General features: G+C 49.6%; 1 protein-coding gene across 1 annotated transcript; it reads left to right on the forward strand.

Moving 5' to 3' along the window:
* Positions 1-6,727, forward strand: TNFSF14 (TNF superfamily member 14). Its single transcript, XM_003938861.3, has 4 exons — positions 1-296; positions 2,740-2,776; positions 3,034-3,075; positions 4,789-6,727. Exons 1-4 carry the CDS (start codon positions 78-80, stop codon positions 5,211-5,213), a joined length of 723 nt encoding a protein of 240 aa, XP_003938910.1. The 5' UTR covers positions 1-77; the 3' UTR covers positions 5,214-6,727.
* The last annotated feature ends 13,632 nt before the right edge of the window (positions 6,728-20,359 follow it).

Genomic DNA, 20,359 nt, shown 5'->3' on the forward strand with positions numbered 1-20,359 from the left:
AGGAGTGTTGAGCAATTCTGGTTTCCTCTGAGGCTGAAGGACCCAGACGTGCTAGCCCCGCTCCAGGCACCTTGGGCATGGAGGAGAGTGTAGTGCGGCCCTCGGTGTTTGTGGTGGACGGACAGACCGACATCCCGTTCACAAGGCTGGGACAAACCCGCCGAAGACTTTCGTGCAGGCCGGCCCCGGTGGGTCTGGGTGTCTTGGTGTCGCTGATGGGGGCTGGGCTGGCTGTCCAAGGCTGGTTCCTGCTGCAGCTGCACTGGCGTCTGGGAGAGATGGTCGCCCGCCTGCCTGTGAGTGGAGCCTGGGGACTGACGGTCGGTGGAGGCAGGGCGAGGAGGGTCTCCTGTGTCACTGTGGGTCACTGCATGTCTATGTCTGTGTGTGTGTGTGTGTGTGTGTGTGTGTGTGTGTGTGTGCACGTGCAGAACAAGGCACAGGCTGAGAACAGCTGGCTTGACCGGTTGCTGCTGTTGTCCCCGGACAAGTGAATTCACCTCTCCAAACCTCAGCTTTCTCATCTACAGAATAAGGGCAGTCTCTTCATAGAGCGTGAAGAAGTATGCTATGGTGTGTGTGGTGCCAGATGGTGCCTGGTCTAGCTGTCGGAACTGACACCCCAACATCGCTCGGCACACCCCTGTGCACACACACATGCATTTTTCTGTACTTATTCCTGTTGCTGCGATTGTCATTAATTCTCTAACCATTTCCATCTGTGGCAATCTCTCTCTCTCTCTCTCTCTCTCTCTGAGATGGAGTCTTACTCTGTCGCCCAGGCTGGAGTGCAGTGGTGCGATCTCGGCTCACTGCGACCTCTGCCTCTCGGGTTCCAGCGATTCTCTGCCTCAGCCTCCCGAGCTGAGATGACAGGCACTCAACATCACAACCGGCTAATTTTTTGGTATTTTTTGTATTTTTTTTTTTTTTTTTTGTATTTTACCATCTTGACCAGGCTGGTCTTGAACTCTGAACTTGTGATCCACCCGCCTCGGCCTCCCAAAGTGCTGGGATTACAGGTGTGAGCCACTGCGCCCAGCCTCCATCTGTGGGAATCTCTCAAACTGCTTCCAGTTGGCCGTGGATGTGTCTGCCTGTCTGTGTGCCTCACCTGTGGGTCTGCGTGTGCCCAATACCATATCCATATGGGTTTGGCCCCTTTTGTGTCCTGGATCTGGATCCAGTGGCCACACATTCGTGTCCACGTACCCATATGGACGTATGTTCATGTACCCACACGTCCACACACCTACCCATCTACAGCAGGTGTATTTGTGTTGTGAGTCTCTGTCTCTGGGTCTCTGGGTCTATAGACGCACATGGATCCTAAACCACAAACCACGTGTCCACGTATCTGAAGCCATGTGCGTCTTTTCAGTATCATGTCAATGTTGAGGTCTGTGCCCTGTGTCAGGTGCTATATTCTAAGGGTGGTGTCCCGCCATATCCCTCGTCTGCTTTTTTTTTTTTTTTTTTTTTTTAGACAGGGTTTCTCTCCCATCACCCAGGCTGCAGTGCAGTGGTGCAATCTTGGCTCACTACAACCCCACCTCCCAGGTTTGAGCGATTCTCCTGCCTCAGCCTCCTGAGTAGTAGCTGGGATTACAGGCATCTGATGCTGTGGCCAGGCTAATTTGTGTATTTTTAGTAGAGATGGGGTTTCACCATGTTGGCCAGGTTGTCCTTGAACTCCCGACCACAAGTGATCCACCCACCTCAGCTTCCCAAAGTCCTGGGATTACAGGTGTGAGCCACCACACCTGGCCTCACTCATGTATTTTAAATATTACTTATTCATTTAATTACATATTTATTTATCTTAGAGACAGGGTCTCACTGTGCTGCCTGGGCTGGAGTGCAGTGGCATGATCATAGCTCACTGCAGCCTCGAGCTCCTGGGCTCAAGCAAGCCTCCTGCCTCAGCCTCATGAGTAGCTGGGACTACAGGCACACTGTAGCATGCCCAGCTAATTTTTAAAAATTTTTGTAGAGACCAGGTCTTGCTGTATTGCCCAGGCTGGTCTTGAACTCCTGGCCTCAAGCGATCCTCCCACTTTGGCCTCCCAGAATGCTGGGATTACAGATGTAAGCCACCACGCTGGACAATGTTACTTATTTATTAAACCCTCCTCTCTTTTTATTTATTTATTTTTTTGAGACAGAGTGTCACTCTGTCACCCAGACTGGAGTGAAATGGTACAATCTCAGCTCACCGCAACCTCTGCCTCCCAGGTTCAAGCGATTCTCCTGCCTCAGCCTCCAGAGCAGCTGGGATTACAGGCGTGCACACCACACCCAGCTAATTTTTGTATTTTTAGCAGAAACAGGGTTTTACCATGTTGGCCAGGCTGGTCTCAAACTCCTGACCTCAGGTAATCTTCCTGCCTCGGCCTCCCAAAGTGCTGGGATTACAGGGGTGAGCCACCATGCCTGGCCTATTAAACCCTTCTCTAGCACATACTATGTGCCAAGTACTGTAATAATGTTTTACATATATTAATTCATTAAATGCCAAGCAGACACTGTAACCCCATCTATGTAGAGGGAAACTGAGGCACCAAGTGGTTATGAGACTGCTGGGCAGGGTGTGTGTGTGTGCGAGTGAGTGCACGTGGCCCTGTGTACGTGTCTGAGGGTGTGTTGGTGGCTATGGTCCTCGCGTCTCATAGCCGCGTGGCTATGCAAGGGCGTGGCCCCACTGCCGGTTCTCACTTCGGGCTCCTTCTGCATTTTCAGGACGAAGGTGCAGGCTCCTGGGAGCAGCTGATACAAGGTGAGTCAGGGTTTTGGTCCCCGAAAAGGAGGTGAGATGATTCCCACGCTACCCCCACCCCTCAGTCAATTGCCCAATGTGATTTGCACAACTGACCAAATCCTCACAGGTGCCCCTCCCCCAGGCTTGAGAAGCAGAAGTGTGGGTTACTCAGGAAGGGGTGGGGTTGACTCCAGGAGGTAGATGCGATGACCCTTTAGGAGGCTGGCTTTGAATTCCGCTGTCTTCGCCTCTCACCTCTGGCTCTCTTTCCCCAGAACGAAGGTCTCACCAGGTCAACCCAGCCGCGCATCTTACAGGTGAGGGGGACCCTGGATCCTGGCATGGGGCAGGGGTCAGGGTGTCCCAGGACGACCAGATAAACGCCATGCATGAATGAATGAATGCTATCAGTGCATTCACTTATTCATTCCTTATTTACTCACGGGGTTGCTCAGAACATAGGCTGCAAGTGATATGTATTTCTAGTTTATTTATTATTCATTATTTTTATTTATTTTTTGAGACAGAGTCTCACTCTATTGCACAGGCTGGAGTGCAGTGATTTGGTCTCGGCTCACTGCAATCTCCGATTCCCGGGTTCAAGCAATTTCTCCTGCCTCAGCCTCCCGAGTAGTGGGGACCGCAGGCATGCACCACCACACCCAGCTAATTTTTGTATTTTTAGTAGAGACAGGGTTTTGCCATGTTGGCCAGGCTGGTTTCGAACTCCTGACCTCAGGTGATCCACCTGCCTTGGCCTTCCAAAGTGCTGGGATTACAGACCTGAGCTACCACACCTGGCCTAGTTTTATCTATTTAATGAACCCTCATATAGTGCTTATGCTGTGTTATGCGCTGTGATCTGCTTTCTACATATTAATTTATTACATTCTAAGCAGGTGCTATTAATATATCTATTCTACAGAAAGGGAAATTGAAGCACACAGAGGGTATGAGATGCTGCCTTGGTTTCTTGATTTTGCAAATTTGCATATTTTGACTTTTTTTTTTTTTTTCGAGACAGGGTCTCACTCTGTCACCCAGGCTGGAGTGGCATTATCATGGCTCACTGCACCCTCAATTTGCCAGGTGTACGCAATCTTCCCACTTCAGCTTCCCCAGCAGCTGGGACTGTAGGTGCCTGCCACCATGCCCTGCTAATTTCTTTGTTTTTTGTAGAGACGGGGTCTCCCTATGTTGCCTCATCTCCAACTCCTGGGCTCAAGGGATCTTCCAACCTCGGCCTCCCAAAGTGCTGGCATTATAGGGATGAGCCACCACACCCAGCTAAGTTTTGACACTTTTGACAAGTCACTTCATGGTTCCATGCCTCAGTTTCCCCACCTACAAAAGGGGGATGCAAAGAAGTGAGAGGTAGACTAATCGAGTTAATTTGCTTCCCTGTGCCTCAGTTTCCCTCATCTGCAAAGCAGGGATAAAGTGAATTAATACATACAAACAGGCCGGGCAGGGTGGCTCATGCCTGTGATCCCTGCACTTGGGAGCCTGAAGCAAGAGGATCGGTTGAGCCCAGGAATCCGAGACCAGCCTGGGCAACATTGTGAGACCGCACCTCTACAAACACACACGCGCGCATACACACACACACACACACACACACACACACAGACTAGTGGTGACTGGCTTGGAGTTACACAGCAAGAGTAAGACACATGAGGCCAGGCACAGTGGCTCACTCCTGTAATCCCAGCACTTTGGGAGGCTGAGGCAGGTGGATCACAAGGTCAAGAGATCGAGACCATCCTGGCCAACATGATGAAACCCTGTCTTTACTAAAACTACAAAAATTAGCTGGGCGTGGTGGCACATGCCTATAGTGCCAGCTACTCAGGAGGCAGAGGCAGGAGAATAGCTTGAACCCGAGAGGTGGAGGTTGCAGTGAGCCGAAATCATGCCACTGCACTCCAGCCTGGGCAGCAGAGGGAGACTTCATCTTAAAAAAAAAAAAAAAAAAAAAAGTAATACATGCTGACCAGCAGCTCCCTTTGTCTCCGTCTCTCTCCCGCCAGGAGCCAACTCCAGCTTGACGGGCAGTGGGGGTCCGTTGCTATGGGAGACCCAGCTGGGCCTGGCCTTCCTGAGGGGCCTCAGCTACCGCAATGGAGCCCTGGTGGCCACCAAGGCTGGGTACTACTACATCTACTCCAAGGTACAGCTGGGCGGCGTAGGCTGTCCGCAGGGCCTGGCCAGCACCGTCACCCACGGCCTGTACAAGCGTACGCCCCGCTATCCTGAGGAGCTGGAGCTGCTGGTCAGCCAGCAGTCACCCTGCAGACAGGCCACCAGCAGCTCCCGCGTCTGGTGGGACAGCAGCTTCCTGGGTGGTGTGATACACCTGGAGGCTGGGGAAGAGGTGGTCGTCCGTGTGCTGGATGAGCGCCTGGTCCGACTCCGTGATGGCACCCGGTCTTACTTCGGGGCTTTCATGGTGTGAAGGAAGGAGCATCATTGTGCCTTGGACAGTGGTCTGACAGGTGGAGGCCTCGGAGGCTGCCTCAGGGGACAGAAAACTTGGGAAGCAGAGGCCGGGCATGGTGGCTGATGCCTGTAATCCCAGCACTTTGGGAAGCCAAGGTGGGCAGATCACCTGAGGTCTGGAGTTCGAGACCAGTCTGGCCAAGATGGCGAAACCCATCTCTACTAAAAATACAAAACTTAGCCGAACATGGTTGTGCTGCCTGTAATCCCAGCTACTCGGGAGGCTGAAGCAGGAGAATTTTGCTTGAACCTGGGAGATGGAGGTTGCAGTGAGCCGAGATCACATCAGTGCACTCCAACCTGGGCAACAGATCGAGACTTCTTTCTTAAAAAAAGAAAAAAAAGAAAACTCAGGTCTTGGAGGACACCCCAAAACTCAAAGGCGGAAAGCTCAGTGGGCACTGCCAGGGACCAAAAACTCAGCTATCTCGAGGGCTGAGGACCCAGGAGGCACCTTCAGAACACCCATGTAGACTGCAGACCCTGCCACGGACAATACTAAGTCAAAGACCCAGAGACCTGGGGTCTGTGGGCCCCCAAACGTTGGGTAAAGTTGATTTGCCTGATATTCAGGAAGAAGGGGTGAGGGGTGGGTATTTATGCTTTTGATTCAGAAGAAAATAGGACTTGGGATTCCAGGGACTTGGCTGTGGGTGGAAAACGTTCTCCACTTCCCTACTCTCATGAGCACGGACAGGGTGGGCGGGAGACTGGTCATCAGGACTCAGCCCAGCCCCACCCCACCTACAGTCAGAGTCACATACTCAGATCCCACCCACAGATTTGTGGCCACACCTCAGCCTGGTCACAAAGAGTTACACTCAGAGACACGGGCACAGCAATATACTCATAAGTGTTTAATAACCAGCTGTCCTGCAAGAGGAACAGCGTCGTAATGTTTGCCAATTTCCATGGTGTAAATGCTACCAGCATGGCTGATTTCATCACTGCCAAGCATAGACATCCCACTGGGACACCACAGCTCTGTCCTCGGCATGCAGCCCAGGGCCTGGCACAAAGCTGATGGAAAGGAAGAAAGAAAGAATGACTCTACCGTCACACCTATGGCATCCCACGAAATCTGTCACACGGCTGTGAAATAGCCACTCTTTCACAACTATAGACTCACACACACAAAGGGCCAGATTCATGCACAACCGCACCATCATGTGGAAGTCACAGACGGCATCACAGACAGCCGCAGTGCTGTGTGCATGTTATAACACAACCACACAACACTCAGACTATAGCCCAGCCACACAGCCACCCCCAGGGGTGTCACCATCACACTTGGTAATTAATACTCGTTACATCAGACACAGACATGCCAAGTTATAGTCAGACCTGGTAACACACGCATACACACACACACACACACACAACATCACAATGGCAAACACACATTACACACACACACATCACAATGACAAACACACATTATAAAACACATTACAATGACAAACACACATTGCACACACACACACATCACAGTGACAAACACACAGCACTGCACACATATACACACAGCCCGAGGGTCCTCCCCAGCCCAGACTCACACATCTTGGGATGAGGACCACTTTGTTTATAACCCTGGGCCTCTTGACCACTGGTCTTTGAAATAAATGGCAAATCACTGTACCTGGATCTGTCTAGTTCTTAGGGGGAGAAATTTTAAGAAGGATGGGGTGGAAGTGTCAGGCCCAAAGAGCCTCACAGGGAAGGGGAAGAGTCGAATGGGGGGCAACCATCAGCAACAGGTGGTGGCTCCTAGAGGCAGAGGGATGGAGGTAATGACCCATGGAGGTCATGTTACAGATGAGGAACCTGAACTCAGTTGGCCCAAGTCCATGGAGGAAATGGGGGAGCAACCAGAGACCTCACCTGGATCTGCCTTCCTCTCCAGTCCACAATTCCTGAGGAAGTGGAGGCTACATCCCACAAGACACCCTTATCAGACACACCCAGGAGAAAGTGACAGCCCACCAAGCCAGCTGGGAGCATAAAAAACAGGGAGCTTGCGGCCGGGGGGGCGGGGAATGATGTGCATGCAAATGAGCATTGCCACAGTGTGGCTGGCGGGAATCCTTCGTTCCCAGGATTCTAGGATGTGGGTTTGGACCTCACAGGTGAACGCATTGTTATTGTTTTGTTGTTGTCGTTAATGACAAGTCAAAACTTGTGGATTTTTATTGCTATTGCCAGTAGTATTCTTGTCACTGTCGCACAGTACAGGGGTGAAGGAAACAGGCTTTGCAATCAGATGAGCCTGGGTTCTGAGTCCACTCTGCCACTCACTAGCTCTGTGACCTCAAGCAACTTCCATCGCCTCTCAGTGCCTCAGTTTCCTCATCGGTAAACTGCTTAGAGGGAAACAACACTACAGATTGGCCATCCCAAATTCAAAATGCTCCAAAATCTAGGCTGGGCGTGGTGGCTCATGCCTGTAACCCCAGCACTTTGGGAGGTGAAAGTGGACAGATAACCCGAGGTCAGGAGTCTGAGACCAGCCTGGCCAACATGGTAAAACTCCATCTCAACTAAAAATATAAAATATTAGCTCACTGTGGTGGTGGGCGCCTGTAATCCCAGCTACTCAGGAGGCTGAGGCAGAAGAATCACTTGAACCCAGGAGGCAGAGGTTGCAGTCAGCCGAGATCACACCATTGCACTCCAGCCTGGGTGACAGAGCGAGATTCCATCTCATAAAAAAAAAAAAAAAAAAAAAAAAGGCTCCAAAATCTGAAACATTTTGAGCACCAATATGCCCAAAGTGGGAAATTCCACAACTCAACACATGTCAGAGGTTACAGTGGAAATGCAGGCACGCACCACAAAGTTTACTCAGCATCCCCAAGGGAAAGTCCCATCAGCTGCTATCAATCTTTTCCTCACATGCCAGATCAGTATCTCATTTTTACAGTTAAGTCCTTCTGTGTGAGTAGGTGGAGGAAAATGACTGCTGGTTAGTAGTATATACATGCAGTCTGGAAAGATGGTGATGCTGGCCGGAGGCAGTGACTCACACCTGTCATCCCAGCTCTTTGGGATTCCAGCTGAGGTGGGTCGATCACTTGAGGTCAGGAGTTTGAGACCAGCATGGCCAACGTGGTGAAACCTCATCTCTACTAAGATACAAAAGTAGCCGAGCGCGGTGTCAGGTGCCTGTAATCCCAGCTACTCAGGAGACTGGGGTAGGTGAATCGCTTGAACCCAGGAGGTGGAGGTTGCAGTGAGCCGAGATGGCGCTACTGCACTCCAGCCTAGGCAACAGAGCAAAACTCTGTCTCAAATAAAAATTAAATAAATATAATTAATAAATAAAAGGAACGATAGTGATGCTGAACAACCACAGATTGTCCACATGGGTGGCTGACACGGTGACCTTTGCTTCCAAATGGTTCAATGTACACCAACTTTGTATCATGTGCAAAATTATTAAAACTATTGGATGAAATTACCTTCAGGCTATGTGTACAAGGTATGTATGAAACATAAATGAATGTTCTTTTTTTGAGACTGATCTCACTCTGTAAGCCAGGCTGGAGCGCAGTGTTGCGATCTTGGCTCACTGAAACCTCTGCCTCCCGGGTTCAAGTGATTTTCCTGCCTCCGCCTCCTGAGTAGCTGGGATTACAGGCGCTGGTCACCAGACCCAGCTAATTTTTTTTTCTTAGTCAAGACGGGGTTTCACCATGTTGGCCAGGCTGGTTTTGAACGCTCAGCCTCAGGTGATCCAACCCCCTTGGCCTCCCAAAGTGCTGAGATTATAGGTGTGAACCATCTCGCCCAGCCTATTCAAGTCCTAGGCATCTTGCGTGAGTTACACATTTACATACAGGGGCTTCAGGCAGGAGCTGTTACTGTCTGCACATTTGAGATGCAGAACTGTGACCCGAGAGAGGCAGAGATGTCCTTTCCCTCTGCCTTGGGTACGCAGTGGATTCAGAGCTGTTTCCTGCCTCCGAGCCCTTGCTGGGCTGGTGGGAGGTAGGGGAGCCCCCAGTGTCCGGCCCCAGCCCCCGCTGGAGTTTCCTTCACTCTCATCATGGTCTTCTGTCTCTGTGGCTTTGATGAGGAAACCAAGGTGTGGGGACAGTGTATTGATAAAAGTCACCAGTAGCTACCAACTTCCACCTGGGGATGGAACCTTTTGCTAAGTTTAGCCTCCAAAAATCATTCTGAGAGCGGTCCCTCAGCCTGGAGGGGCAGGAGAGCGAGGAAGGAGAGGAAGGTGAGGAGGAGGATGAACAGAGAGGGGAAAGGAGGAGACCCCGGAAGGGAGGAGGTCGGAGAGGGAAAGAAGGCGAAAGAGCCAGAGGAGTGGGCAGGGGAAAGGGGATAGAAGGAAAAGAGAGGAGGGGAGGGAAGACGGAGGGGAGGAAAAGGTGGAAGGAGAACAAGGAAGAGCCCCGCAAAGACAGAAGCCAGTACAACGAGAGACCTTAGACCCAGATCTGACTTGCAATAAGATTGAGGGGCGGAGAGCTGCTCAACCTGCCACTAACCCAGTTCTGACTTCTGAGAAGTTTATCTGCTTCATTTCCGCTTTCACCTCCTGGGCTCCTCACCCACGGCCACTGTCGACTCTTCCTCAGGACCCGAAGTCCTCACCTACTCCCACCCCTCTGGGCAGGAAATCCTCCCCATCTCTTCATCTCTTGCCAAGACCAAAAAGTGGTAGAAGTCAAAGAGCAATGAGGAGAAGATAAATTATTATTACTATTATTATCATTATTGAGACTGTGTCTCGTTCTGTCTCTCAGGCTGGAGTGCAGTGGCACAATCCGGGCTCACTGCAACCTCTGCCTCCCAGATTCAAGCAATTCCCCTGCCTCAGCCTCCCGAGTAGCTGGGATTACAGGTATGCGTCACCACGCCGGCTAATTTTGTATTTTTAGTAGAGACGGGGTTTCTCCATGTTGATCTCTGGCTGGTTTCAAAGCTGCATCCTTGCAGAGAAACGGGATGGTTCTTATACAGGAGCTTGATGTCCAGAGGCAAGAGTCAATTAAGCAAGGTTTTTTTGTTTTTTGTTTTGTTTTGTTTTGTTTTTGAGACAGAGTCTTGCTCTGTCACCAGGCTAGAGTGCAATGGCAAGATCTCGGCTCACTGCAACCTCTGCCTCCCGGTTGGTTCAAGGGAATCCCCTGCATCAGCCTCCCAAGTAGCTGGGACTACAGGCATGAGCCACCACACCCAGCTAGTTTTTTGTATTTTTAGTAGAGAGGGGTTTTCACCATGTTGGCCAGGATGGTCTTGATCTCCTGACCTTGTGATCCACCCACCTCGGCCTCCCAAAGTACTGGAATTACAGGTTTGAGCCACCACGCCCAGCTGTAATCAAGGTTTTTTGTTTTTTTGTTTTGTTTTGTTTTGGTTTTATGAGACAGAGTTTCGCTCTTGTTACCCAGGCTGGAGTACAATGGCACGATCTCCGCTCACCACAACCTCCACCTCCTGGGTTCAGGCAATTCTCCTGCCTCAGCCTCCTGAGTAGCTGGAATTACAGGCACGCGCCACCATGGCCAGCTGATTTTTTTGTATTTTTAGTAGAGACGGGGTTTCACCATGTTGACCAGGATGGTCTCGATCTCTTGACCTCGTGATCCACCCGCCTCGGCCTCCCAAAGTGCTGGGATTACAGGCTTGAGCCTCCGCGCCCGGCCTCAAGGTTTCTTAAGCCAGCTTTAGTGCACATCTGAGAAAATCCCCAGCCACAGACACCTACCTCTGTGGTTGTTTTTCTGAAGAATTTCAGGAGGTCTCATATTTTCATATTTACACATTTCCCTTTTTTTTTTTTTTTTTTTTTTTTGAGATGGAGTTTTGTGCCATCTCGCCATCTGGCAGTGGTGTGCTCACGGCAACCTCCACCCCCCCGGGTTCAAGGGATTGTTCACTCTATTTCCACAACTTCTGCAAAGTATCAAATCCACAGTGACAAGATCCTTGCTTCTTACAGATAGATAATTAGGAGTATACAGTGGTGATATGTGCATATCTCTATTGCCAGATCATGCCACAGAGCACCAACGCTCTTCTACCACTGTAAAGAGCCATCAGCCCCTCTCAGTTTAATCAGATTATACAGCCAATTTCAGAAGTCCGAGAAGCAATTCAGAAAGCTCATGCTTTCTCTGGAACCACCTTTTTTTTTTTTTTTGAGCTGGGGTCTCACTTTGTTACTTACTTATGCTGGAGTGCAACAGCGTGATCATAGCTCACTGCAGCCTTGAACTCCTTGGCTCAATGGATTTTCCCATCTCAGCCTTCCAAGAAGCTATAACTACAGATGCATACTGCCACACCCAGCTGATTTAAAAATTTTTTTTAGGTCTCGTTAAGTTGCCTAGGCTGGTTCGAATTCCTAGCCTCCAGCAATCCTCCTGCCTCAGCCTCCCAGAATGCTGAGATTTCTGGCATGAGTCATCACACGCAGTCTAGAATAACTCTTGGTACCAAAATCTGTGTTAATCTGTGTGTGTGTACGCGTATGTGTACATGTGTGTACATGTGCGTGTGTGTATGTATGCGTGTGTGCGCACGTGTGCGTGCGTGTGCGTGTGTGTGTGCTCATGTGTGCGTGCATGTACGTGTGTACGTGTGTGCGTGTGTGTGCGTGTGTACGTGTGTGTGTACGTGTGTGTGTGTGTACATAGCAAACATTGGGGGTCTTTCAGCAGAGGACTGATGTGATTAGAAGAGGGGATTCGCAGTACCTTGTTAGGAAGGGGTGATTCATGAAGAGAGAGGATGCTGATTGGAGAAGGAACAGCAGGCTCCAGCATCAAAGTTGGAAGGGAGGTTGTGAGGTAGGGAGACAAAAAGATAAGCTCAGACTTCCTCCGTAAGGCCTCTCCTCAATGTCACCCACATCCCATCTCCTCCATTCCTAGTGTCCACTCCTGGGGCTGCATTCCTCCAGCCCTGAGCACACAGAGCTAAAAGCGTCTCGTCCAGCTGTGACTCCCCCACTCACCCCAGAGGATCCTCAAAAAAACAGCCTGGACATGAGTTATTCTAGGGTCCTCCACACCCAGTGAGGGGTCCAGAAAAAACGTTCTTCAGGATTTCTGCAAAGGGAGAGAGCTCAGCGGTCTGAGGCCATGGAAGGCCAGATGAGGATCAGGAAGATCCCGGTGAATGGGGAGGAAATTCAGGGCCATCACTGGTCTAAGGCTGCAGTAGAGGGTGACCATGGCAGGGGGGTCGCAGAAGAAACTGAGGCAGGGCAAGGGGAGATTGTAAATGCCAGGGTAAAGAATTGTGGTGTTGGCCGGGTGCGGAGGCTCACGCCTGTAATCCCAGCACTGTGGGAGGCCAAGGCGGGCAGATCACCTGAGGCAGTGAGTTCAAGACCAGCGTGACCAACATAGTGAAACTCCATCTCTACTAAAAGTACAAAAAAAAAAAAAAAAAAAAAAGCCAGGCATTGTAGCGCATGCCTGTAATCCCAGCTACTCAGGAGGCTGAGGCAGGAGAATCACTTGAACCCGGGAGGCGGAGATTGCAGTGAGCCAAGATCTCGCCATTGCCCTCGAGCCTGGGCAAAAAGAGCGGGAAAAACTCCATCTCAAAAAAAAAGAATTATGGTGTCGGTTACAGGCAATAGGGAGCCTCTGCCATTAACACCACAGGGAGCAGCATTTAACCAATGATGGATGGGATTTAGTGGATAAATACCCAGTTTCCCTGTCCCCAGGGTGGGACAGCTCCAAGACAGTCTACACAGTCACCCGAAGTCCGCAGTGGGCAGCCTCTAGCAGACACCTGTGCACTAAAACACCCTGTATTACTTCCTACCCATACCTCTTCTTGCATTTCCGGGGAATGCCTTTGTGGAGTACAGACCCCGGGGTGATTTCCCAGTAATTCCCACCTCCCGGCATCCATGCCTTTAGTTCAGCAGAATCTGACTTGCTTCTAACCAACAGATCACAAAGGCGGTGGGGTGTGTGGTGGCTCGCACCAGTAATCCTCACACTTTGGGAGGCCAAGGCAGGAGGATTGCTTGAGCCCAGGAACTGGAGACCAGCCTGGGCAACATAGTGAGACCTCCATCTCTACCAAAAAAAAAAAAAAAAAAATTGTTTTTAATTAGCTAGGCATGGTGGCACATGCCTGTAGTCCCAGCTACTCAGGGAGCCAAGGCAGGAGGATAACTTGTGTTCAGGAGTTCAAGAACAGCCTGAGCAACATAGCAAGTCCCTGGCTCTACAAAAAAAAAAAAAAAAAAAAAAAAATTAAATTAGCCAGTTGGCCGGGCACAGTGGCTTATGCCTGTAATCCTAGCACTTTGGTAGGCTGAGGCAGGTGAATCACAAGGTCAGGAGTTCGAGACCAGCCTGGCCAACATGGTGAAACTCCGTCTCTAATAAAAAATGAGCTAGGTATGGTGTTGGGTACCTGTAATCCCAGCTACTTAGGAGGCTGAGGCAGGAGAATCACTTGACCCTGGGAGGGGGAGGTTGCAGTGAGCCAAGATCGTGCCACTGCACTCCAGCCTGGGTGACAGAGCAAGACTCTGTCCCAGGGAAAAAAAAAAGTTAGCCGGGTGTAGTGGCACAGGCCTGTAGTCCCAGCTACTCAGGAAGCTGAAGCAGGAGGATCGCTTGATTTCAGGAGTTCAAGACCAGCATGGGCAACATAGCAAGACCCTGGCTCTACAAATTAATTAATTAATTAATTTTTTTGAGACAGAGTCTCACTCTGTTGCCCAGGCTGGAGTACAGTGCCAGCATCTCAGCTCATTGCAACCTCCACCTCCCGGGTTCAAGCCTCAGCCTCCCAAGTAGCTGGGATTATAGGCGTGTGCCACCACACACAGCTAATTTTTGTATTTTCAGTAGTTACAGGGTTTCGCTATGTTGGCCAGGCTGATCTCGAACTCCTGACCTCAGGTGATCCACCACCTCGGCCTCCCAAAGTGCTGGGTTAACAGGCATGAGCCACCATGCCCAGCCTACAATTTAAAAAATTGCCAGGTGTGGTGGCACACGCCTGTAGTCCCAGCTACTCAGGAGGCTGGGGTGGGAGGATTGCTTGATCCCAGGAATTTGAGGCTGCAGTAAGCTATGATCACACCACTGCACTCCAGTCTGGCCAACAGAATGAGATGCTATCTCGATTAAAAAATAAAAGTTTTTTTAAGTTCATTTATTTTTTATTTTATTTTTTTGAGACGGAGTCTCTGTTGCCCAGGCTGGAGTGCAATGGCGGAATCTCGACTCACTGCAACCTCCACCTCCCAGGTTCAAGCCTCAGCCTCCCGAGGACCTGGGATTCCAGGCGACCGCCACTGCACCTAGCTAATTTTTCTATTTTTAGTGGAGACGGGGTTTCACCATCTTGACCAGGCTGATCTTGAACTCCTGACTTCATGATCCACCCACTTGAGCCTTCCAAAGTGCTAGGATTACAGGCATGAGCCACCACACCTGACCCAAAACAAAAGTTTAAAAGATGGCAGAGGTGATGGGCTGTCGATCCTTTGATTAGGTTACATTGTATAGGACTATCAGACTGGAATGAGAGGTTCCCTGATGACCTTGAAGAAGCACACTGCCAGTTGTGAACTACCCATGGAAAGGGGTCACGCGACACAGAATTACAGGAAGCCTCTAAATGCTGGAGCCTCAATCCCACCACCACAAGGAACAGAATTCTGCCAACAACAGCCAGCTGGGCTTGGAAAAGGACTCCAGACTCCAGAAAGGAATGTAGTCCAGCTGACGTCTCCATTGTGGTCTTACGAAACCCTCCTCGGAGCGCTCAATTAAACTGTACCTGGACTTCGTTTGTCTGTTTGAGATGGAGTCTTGGCTCATTGAAACCTCCACCTCCCAGGTTCAAGCAATTCTCCTGCCTCAGCCTCCCGAGTAGCTAGGACTACAGGCATACACCACCACACCCAGCTAATTTTTATATTTTTAGTAGAGATGGGGTTTCACCATCTTGGCCAAGATGGTCTAGCTCTCTTGATCTCGTGATCGCCCGCCTCGGCCTCCCAAAGTGCTGAGATTACAGACGTGAGCCACATCCCCCGGCCTTTCTTTTGTTTGTTTTTTGAGACAGGGTCTTATTTTGTCGCCCAGGCTGTAGTGCAGTGATGTGATCTTTGCTCATTGCAAACTCCACCTCCTGAGTTCAAGTGATTCTCCTGCCTCAGCCTCCCGTGTAGCTGGGATTACAGGCACCCACTACCATACTCGGCTAGTTTTTATACTTTTAGTAGAGACTGGGTTTCACTGTGTTGGCCAGGCTGGTCTTGAACTCCTGACCTCAGGTGATCTGCCTGCTTCGGCATCCCAAAGTGCTGGGGTTACAGACATGAGCCTGTACCTGGACTTCTGACTTATGATGCTGAGATAATGATAGATGTGGGTTGCCTTAAGCTGCCAGATTTGAAAAGAAAGAAAAAGAAAGGCAGCGCCTTTTCTGCTGCCCCTAGCCCCCGTTCAGGAGGCTGATTTTCAGCCGAATGAAGGCACAGGAAGCTCTTTGAGGCAGTCTGTGGCTTCCAATATACCCAAAGCCACTATTGAGTCACTTCCTTTTTTGGACACCTGCCGCTTCTCTGGTCTCCGTTGTGGGGAGCAGTCCAAGCCCCTTCTATCTTTGGGTTCCCCTAAAAATCCTCTGGGGAACTTTCCATGTTTCTGGAGCTCCACCTACAAAGCAGGGTATAGGAACTTTCCTCCCTGTTCTGGGCTGCCCTGTGTTCCCATGAAATGTAGACACTGGAGTCCTCACCCCAGCACCTCAGAATTTGACTGCATTTGAAGACTCAATCTTCAAAAAGGTAATTAACTTAACATGAGGTCCTTTAGATGAGCTCCAATCCAGTAAGACTAGGGTCTCTATAAGAAGAGGGCCAGGCGCGATGACTCATGCCTTAATCCCAGCATTTTAGGAGGCCGAGGCGGGTCTATTGCTTGAAGTCAGGAGTTCGAGACCAGCCTGGCCAACACAGAGAAACCCCATCTTTACTAAAAATACAAAAAAAAAGTACCCAGGTGTGGTGGCAGGTGCCTGTAATCCCAGCTGCTAGGGAGGCTGAAGCAGGAGAATTGCTTGAAACCGGGAAGCAGAGGTTGCAGTGGGCCGAGATCATGTCATTGCATTCCAGCCTGGGCAGCAGAAGCGAAATTCCATCTCAAAAAAAAAAAAGAGGGGATTAGGACAGGGACACAGAAAAAGGGACCATCCTATAAAGGCACAGGGCGTGGTAGCTCATGTAATCTCAGCACTTTGGGAGTCCAAGGCGGGAGAACTGCTTGAACTCAGGGGTTCGAGGCTGCAGCGAGCTATGATCATACCACTGCGCTCCAGCAGCCTGGGTGACAGAGAAAGACAATGTCTCTAAAAATAAAGGTTAAAAAAATCACAGGGAGAAGGCTGGTTAAACTGACTTTGGACTCTGGCCTCCAGAACTTTAAGGTAATAGACTTCTGTGGCTGGACACAGTGGCGATGGCTCATGTCTGTAATCCCAGCACTTTGGGAGGCTGAGGGGGGCAGATCACCTGAGTCGGGAGTTCAAGACCAGCCTGACCAATATGGAGAAACCCCAAGTCTACTAAAAATACAAATTTAGCCGGGTGTGTTGGTGTGCGCCTGTAATCCCAGCTACTTGGGAGACTGAGGCAGGAGAATCTCTTGAACCCGGGAGGCAGAGGTTGCAGTGAGCTGAGATCGTGCTATTGCACTCCAGCCTGAGCAACAAGAGTGAAACTGTTTCAAAAAAAAAAAATAATAATAATAATAATAATAGACTTGTGTTGTTTTCTTTGGTAAGAGAAAGGCAGTCATCCAGGCTGGAGTGCAGTGACACGATCATAGCTCACTGCAGCCTCAAACTCTTGGGCTCAAACAATCCTCCCACCTCAGCCTCCCAAGTTGCTGGGACTACAGGTGCGTGCCACTGCACCCAACTAATTTTTAAATTGTTTTGTAGAGTCGGAGTCTTGCTAAGTTGCTCTGGCCTGTCTTAAAGTCCTGCCTCAAGCAATTCTCCCACCTTGGCCTCTCAAAGCGCTGGGACTAAAGGCATGCACCACCATGCCTGGCTACTTTTTTTATTTTTCTTTTTTGTAGAGATGGGGTATCACTACATTGCCCAGGACGGCCTCGAACTCCTGGCTTCTCACGACACTCCCACCTCGGCCTCCCAAAGTGCTGGGACTGCAGACGTGAGCCACTGTGCCCCGCCCATTTGTACTATTTTAAGCCACTAAGTGTGTGGCAATTAGTTACGATAGCAATAGAAAAATGGTGGGGTTGAGTAGCACACCACAGCACGCACCATCGCTCACCCTATGCCACTCGGATTCATTTGGGTTTCTTTGTTTGCTTTTGTTTTGAGATGAAGTCTCACTCTGTCACGTAGGCTGGAGTGCAGCGGCATGATCTCAGCTCACGGCAACCTCCACCTCCCAGGTTCAATCAATTCTCCTGCCTCAGCCTCCTGAGTAGCTGGGATTACAGGCACCTGCCACCACGCCCCGCTAATTTTTTGTATTTTTAGTAGAAACGGAGTTTCACCATGTTGGCCAGGCTGGTCTCAAGCTCCTGGCCTCAGGTGATCCTCCCAACTTGGCCTTCCAAAGTGCTGGGATTACAGGCGTGAGCCACCGCACCCCGCCCGGATTCATTTGTTTTATAAAGAGATTCACTGCATTTGAGGACAGCTACTTAGGATTCTTGCTCTGTATGCCAGCCAGAAAATGACGATTGGTGAGATGAACCAGTTTCCACTGCAGAAGCCGAATCTAGCAGCTCCCGTGAGTGTTCGCCATCTCCCTCTCCTACTGGCCCTTCTAGAGTCCCTTCATCTTCAGGTGGCCCTTCTGATGATATAGGTGGCTCACCTGGTGGGGTTGCCTAGCTCCTCATCCTTGAGGGGCTGAGACTTTGCTCACTATGTCTAATCCCAAACTCCTAGGTTCAAGCAATCCTCCTGATTTGGCCTCTCAAAGTGCTGGAATTACAGGCATAAGCCACTGTGCCAGGCCTCCACGTTTGCTTCATTTGTTTCTTTTCTTTTCTTTTTTCAAGACAGGGCCTCACTCAGTCACCCAGGCTGGAGTGCAGTGGTGCAATCACGGCTCACTTGCAAGTGAGCCGCCTCCTGGGTTCAAACGATTCTCCTGCCTCTGCCTCCCAAGCAGCTGGGACTACAGGCATGTGGCACCATGCTTGGCTAATTTTTGTGGTTTTTGGTAGAGATGGATTTTCACCATGTTAGCCAGGCTGGTCTCAAACTCCTGACCTCAAGCGGTCCACCCGCCTTGGCTTCCCAAAATGCTGGGATTACGGATGTGAACCACTGTGCCCGGCCACAACAGCACATTTCAGTTCCGATCTACATCCAGGTACCGTATAGGGACATCTGGATATTGACACGGAGTATCATGGTATGGAGTAGCACAGATTTGGACCATCTGCATTAACTGCAATTCCTGATACATTCCGAATTTTTTGGAGGAATTACTTGCCTCTTCTTTTCTGTATTTCTGTGTCTCTCCTTTCTTGCCTTGATTCGGATTTTTTTTTTCTTATTCTAGTTTTTTCTTCTGAGTTCAGAAATTATACATTTTATTCCTGTACTTGCAGAAATTTTCAATTTACGTGTGTTTGATCTATCGGAGTCTCTTTTATCTGCAAAAGCCTCCAACCCGGTCTTCCTGTAGCCACTGGCTCCCCCTACAGGTCATTCTTCATACAACACTCAAAGTGAGATGTTTTGCAAACATTTTGTTGAAGTATTCCATAGACAGTTGACCTTTGAACAATGTGGGGTCTTAGGGACACCAACCCCTGAGCAGTCAAAAGTCCACATACAACTTTTGACTCCCCAAAAACCTAACTCAGCCGATGGTTAACCATAAGCCTTGCAGATAACATAACCCGTTGATTATCACATATATTGTATGTTGCATGTATCATATACTCTATTCTTACAACAAAGTAAGCTAGAGAAAAGAAACTCTTTTTAAGAAAATCATGGCTGGATGCAATGACTTACATCTGTAATTCCAGTACTTTGGGAGGCCGAGGCAGGCGGATCACTTGAGGCCAGGAGTTCAAGACCAGCCTGGGCAACATGGCAAAACCCTATCTCTACAAAAAAAAAAAATTACAAAAAATTAGCCTGGCAAGGTGGCATGGGCTTGTAGTCCCAGCTACTCAGGAGGCTAAGGTGGGAAGACTTGAGCCTGGGAGTTCGAGGTTGCAGTGAGCTATGATGGTGCCACTGCACTCCAGCCTGGGCAGCAGAGTGAGACCCAGTCTCCACAAAAGCAAACAAATGAACGAACAAAAAAAAGAAAGGAGGGAAGGAGGGAGGGAAGGAGGAAGGGAAGGAGGGAGGGAAGGAGGGAGGGAGGAAGGAGGGAGGGAGGGAGGGAAGGAAGGAAGGAAGGAAGGAAGGAAGGAAGGAAGGAAGGAAGGAAGGAAGGAAGGTTACTATATTATCTCCATCAGCCAAATGTGAGAATTTCTGATGCTTCTCATTCCACCAACTCTTATTATTTCCCATACTTTCCTTAGTTTTATTTAGGAATCACTGGCAACTAAAAATTATGTATATTTAAGGTGAAGATATGATGCTTCGATATACCTATATGCTGAAATGATCGCCACAATTATATCTCACTGTGGTTTTAATTTGCATTTCCCTGATGATTGACGATGATGAGCATCTTTTCATACACCTGTTTTTGTATGTCTTCTTTTGAGGAATGTCTATTAAGGTCATTTGCCCATTTTTAAATTAAGTTATTTGTTAGGTTGCTGTTGAGTTACATGAGGTCTTTATATATTTTGGCTATCAGCCCCTTATCAGATGCATGGCTTACAAATATTTTCTCCCAATCCATAAGTTGCCTTTTAATTTTGTTGATCGCTTCCTTTGCTTGGCAGAAGCTCTTTAGTCCGCTGCAATTCCACTTGTTTATTTTTGCTTTTGTTCTCTGTGCTTTTGGTGTCAAATCCAAAAAATCATCACCAGGGCCGGGTGCGGTGGCTCAAGCCTACAATCCCGACACTTTGGGAGCCAAGATAGGCAGATCATGAGGTCAGGAGATCGAGAGCATCCTGGCTG

Source organism: Saimiri boliviensis, chromosome 14, assembly GCF_048565385.1.
Source record: "Saimiri boliviensis isolate mSaiBol1 chromosome 14, mSaiBol1.pri, whole genome shotgun sequence".
In the NCBI taxonomy this organism is placed as follows: domain Eukaryota; kingdom Metazoa; phylum Chordata; class Mammalia; order Primates; family Cebidae; genus Saimiri; species Saimiri boliviensis.

What these genes read in the sequence shown, in the direction of transcription:
- TNFSF14 (XM_003938861.3), top strand. Translation starts at nt 78, where the DNA reads ATGGAGGAGAGTGTAGTGCGGCCCTCGGTGTTTGTGGTGGACGGACAG. An exon ending in AGATGGTCGCCCGCCTGCCT is followed by an intron (nt 297 to 2,739) that starts GTGAGTGGAGCC and finishes CTGCATTTTCAG; the next exon opens with GACGAAGGTGCAGGCTCCTG. An exon ending in CCCAGCCGCGCATCTTACAG is followed by an intron (nt 3,076 to 4,788) that starts GTGAGGGGGACC and finishes CTCTCCCGCCAG; the next exon opens with GAGCCAACTCCAGCTTGACG.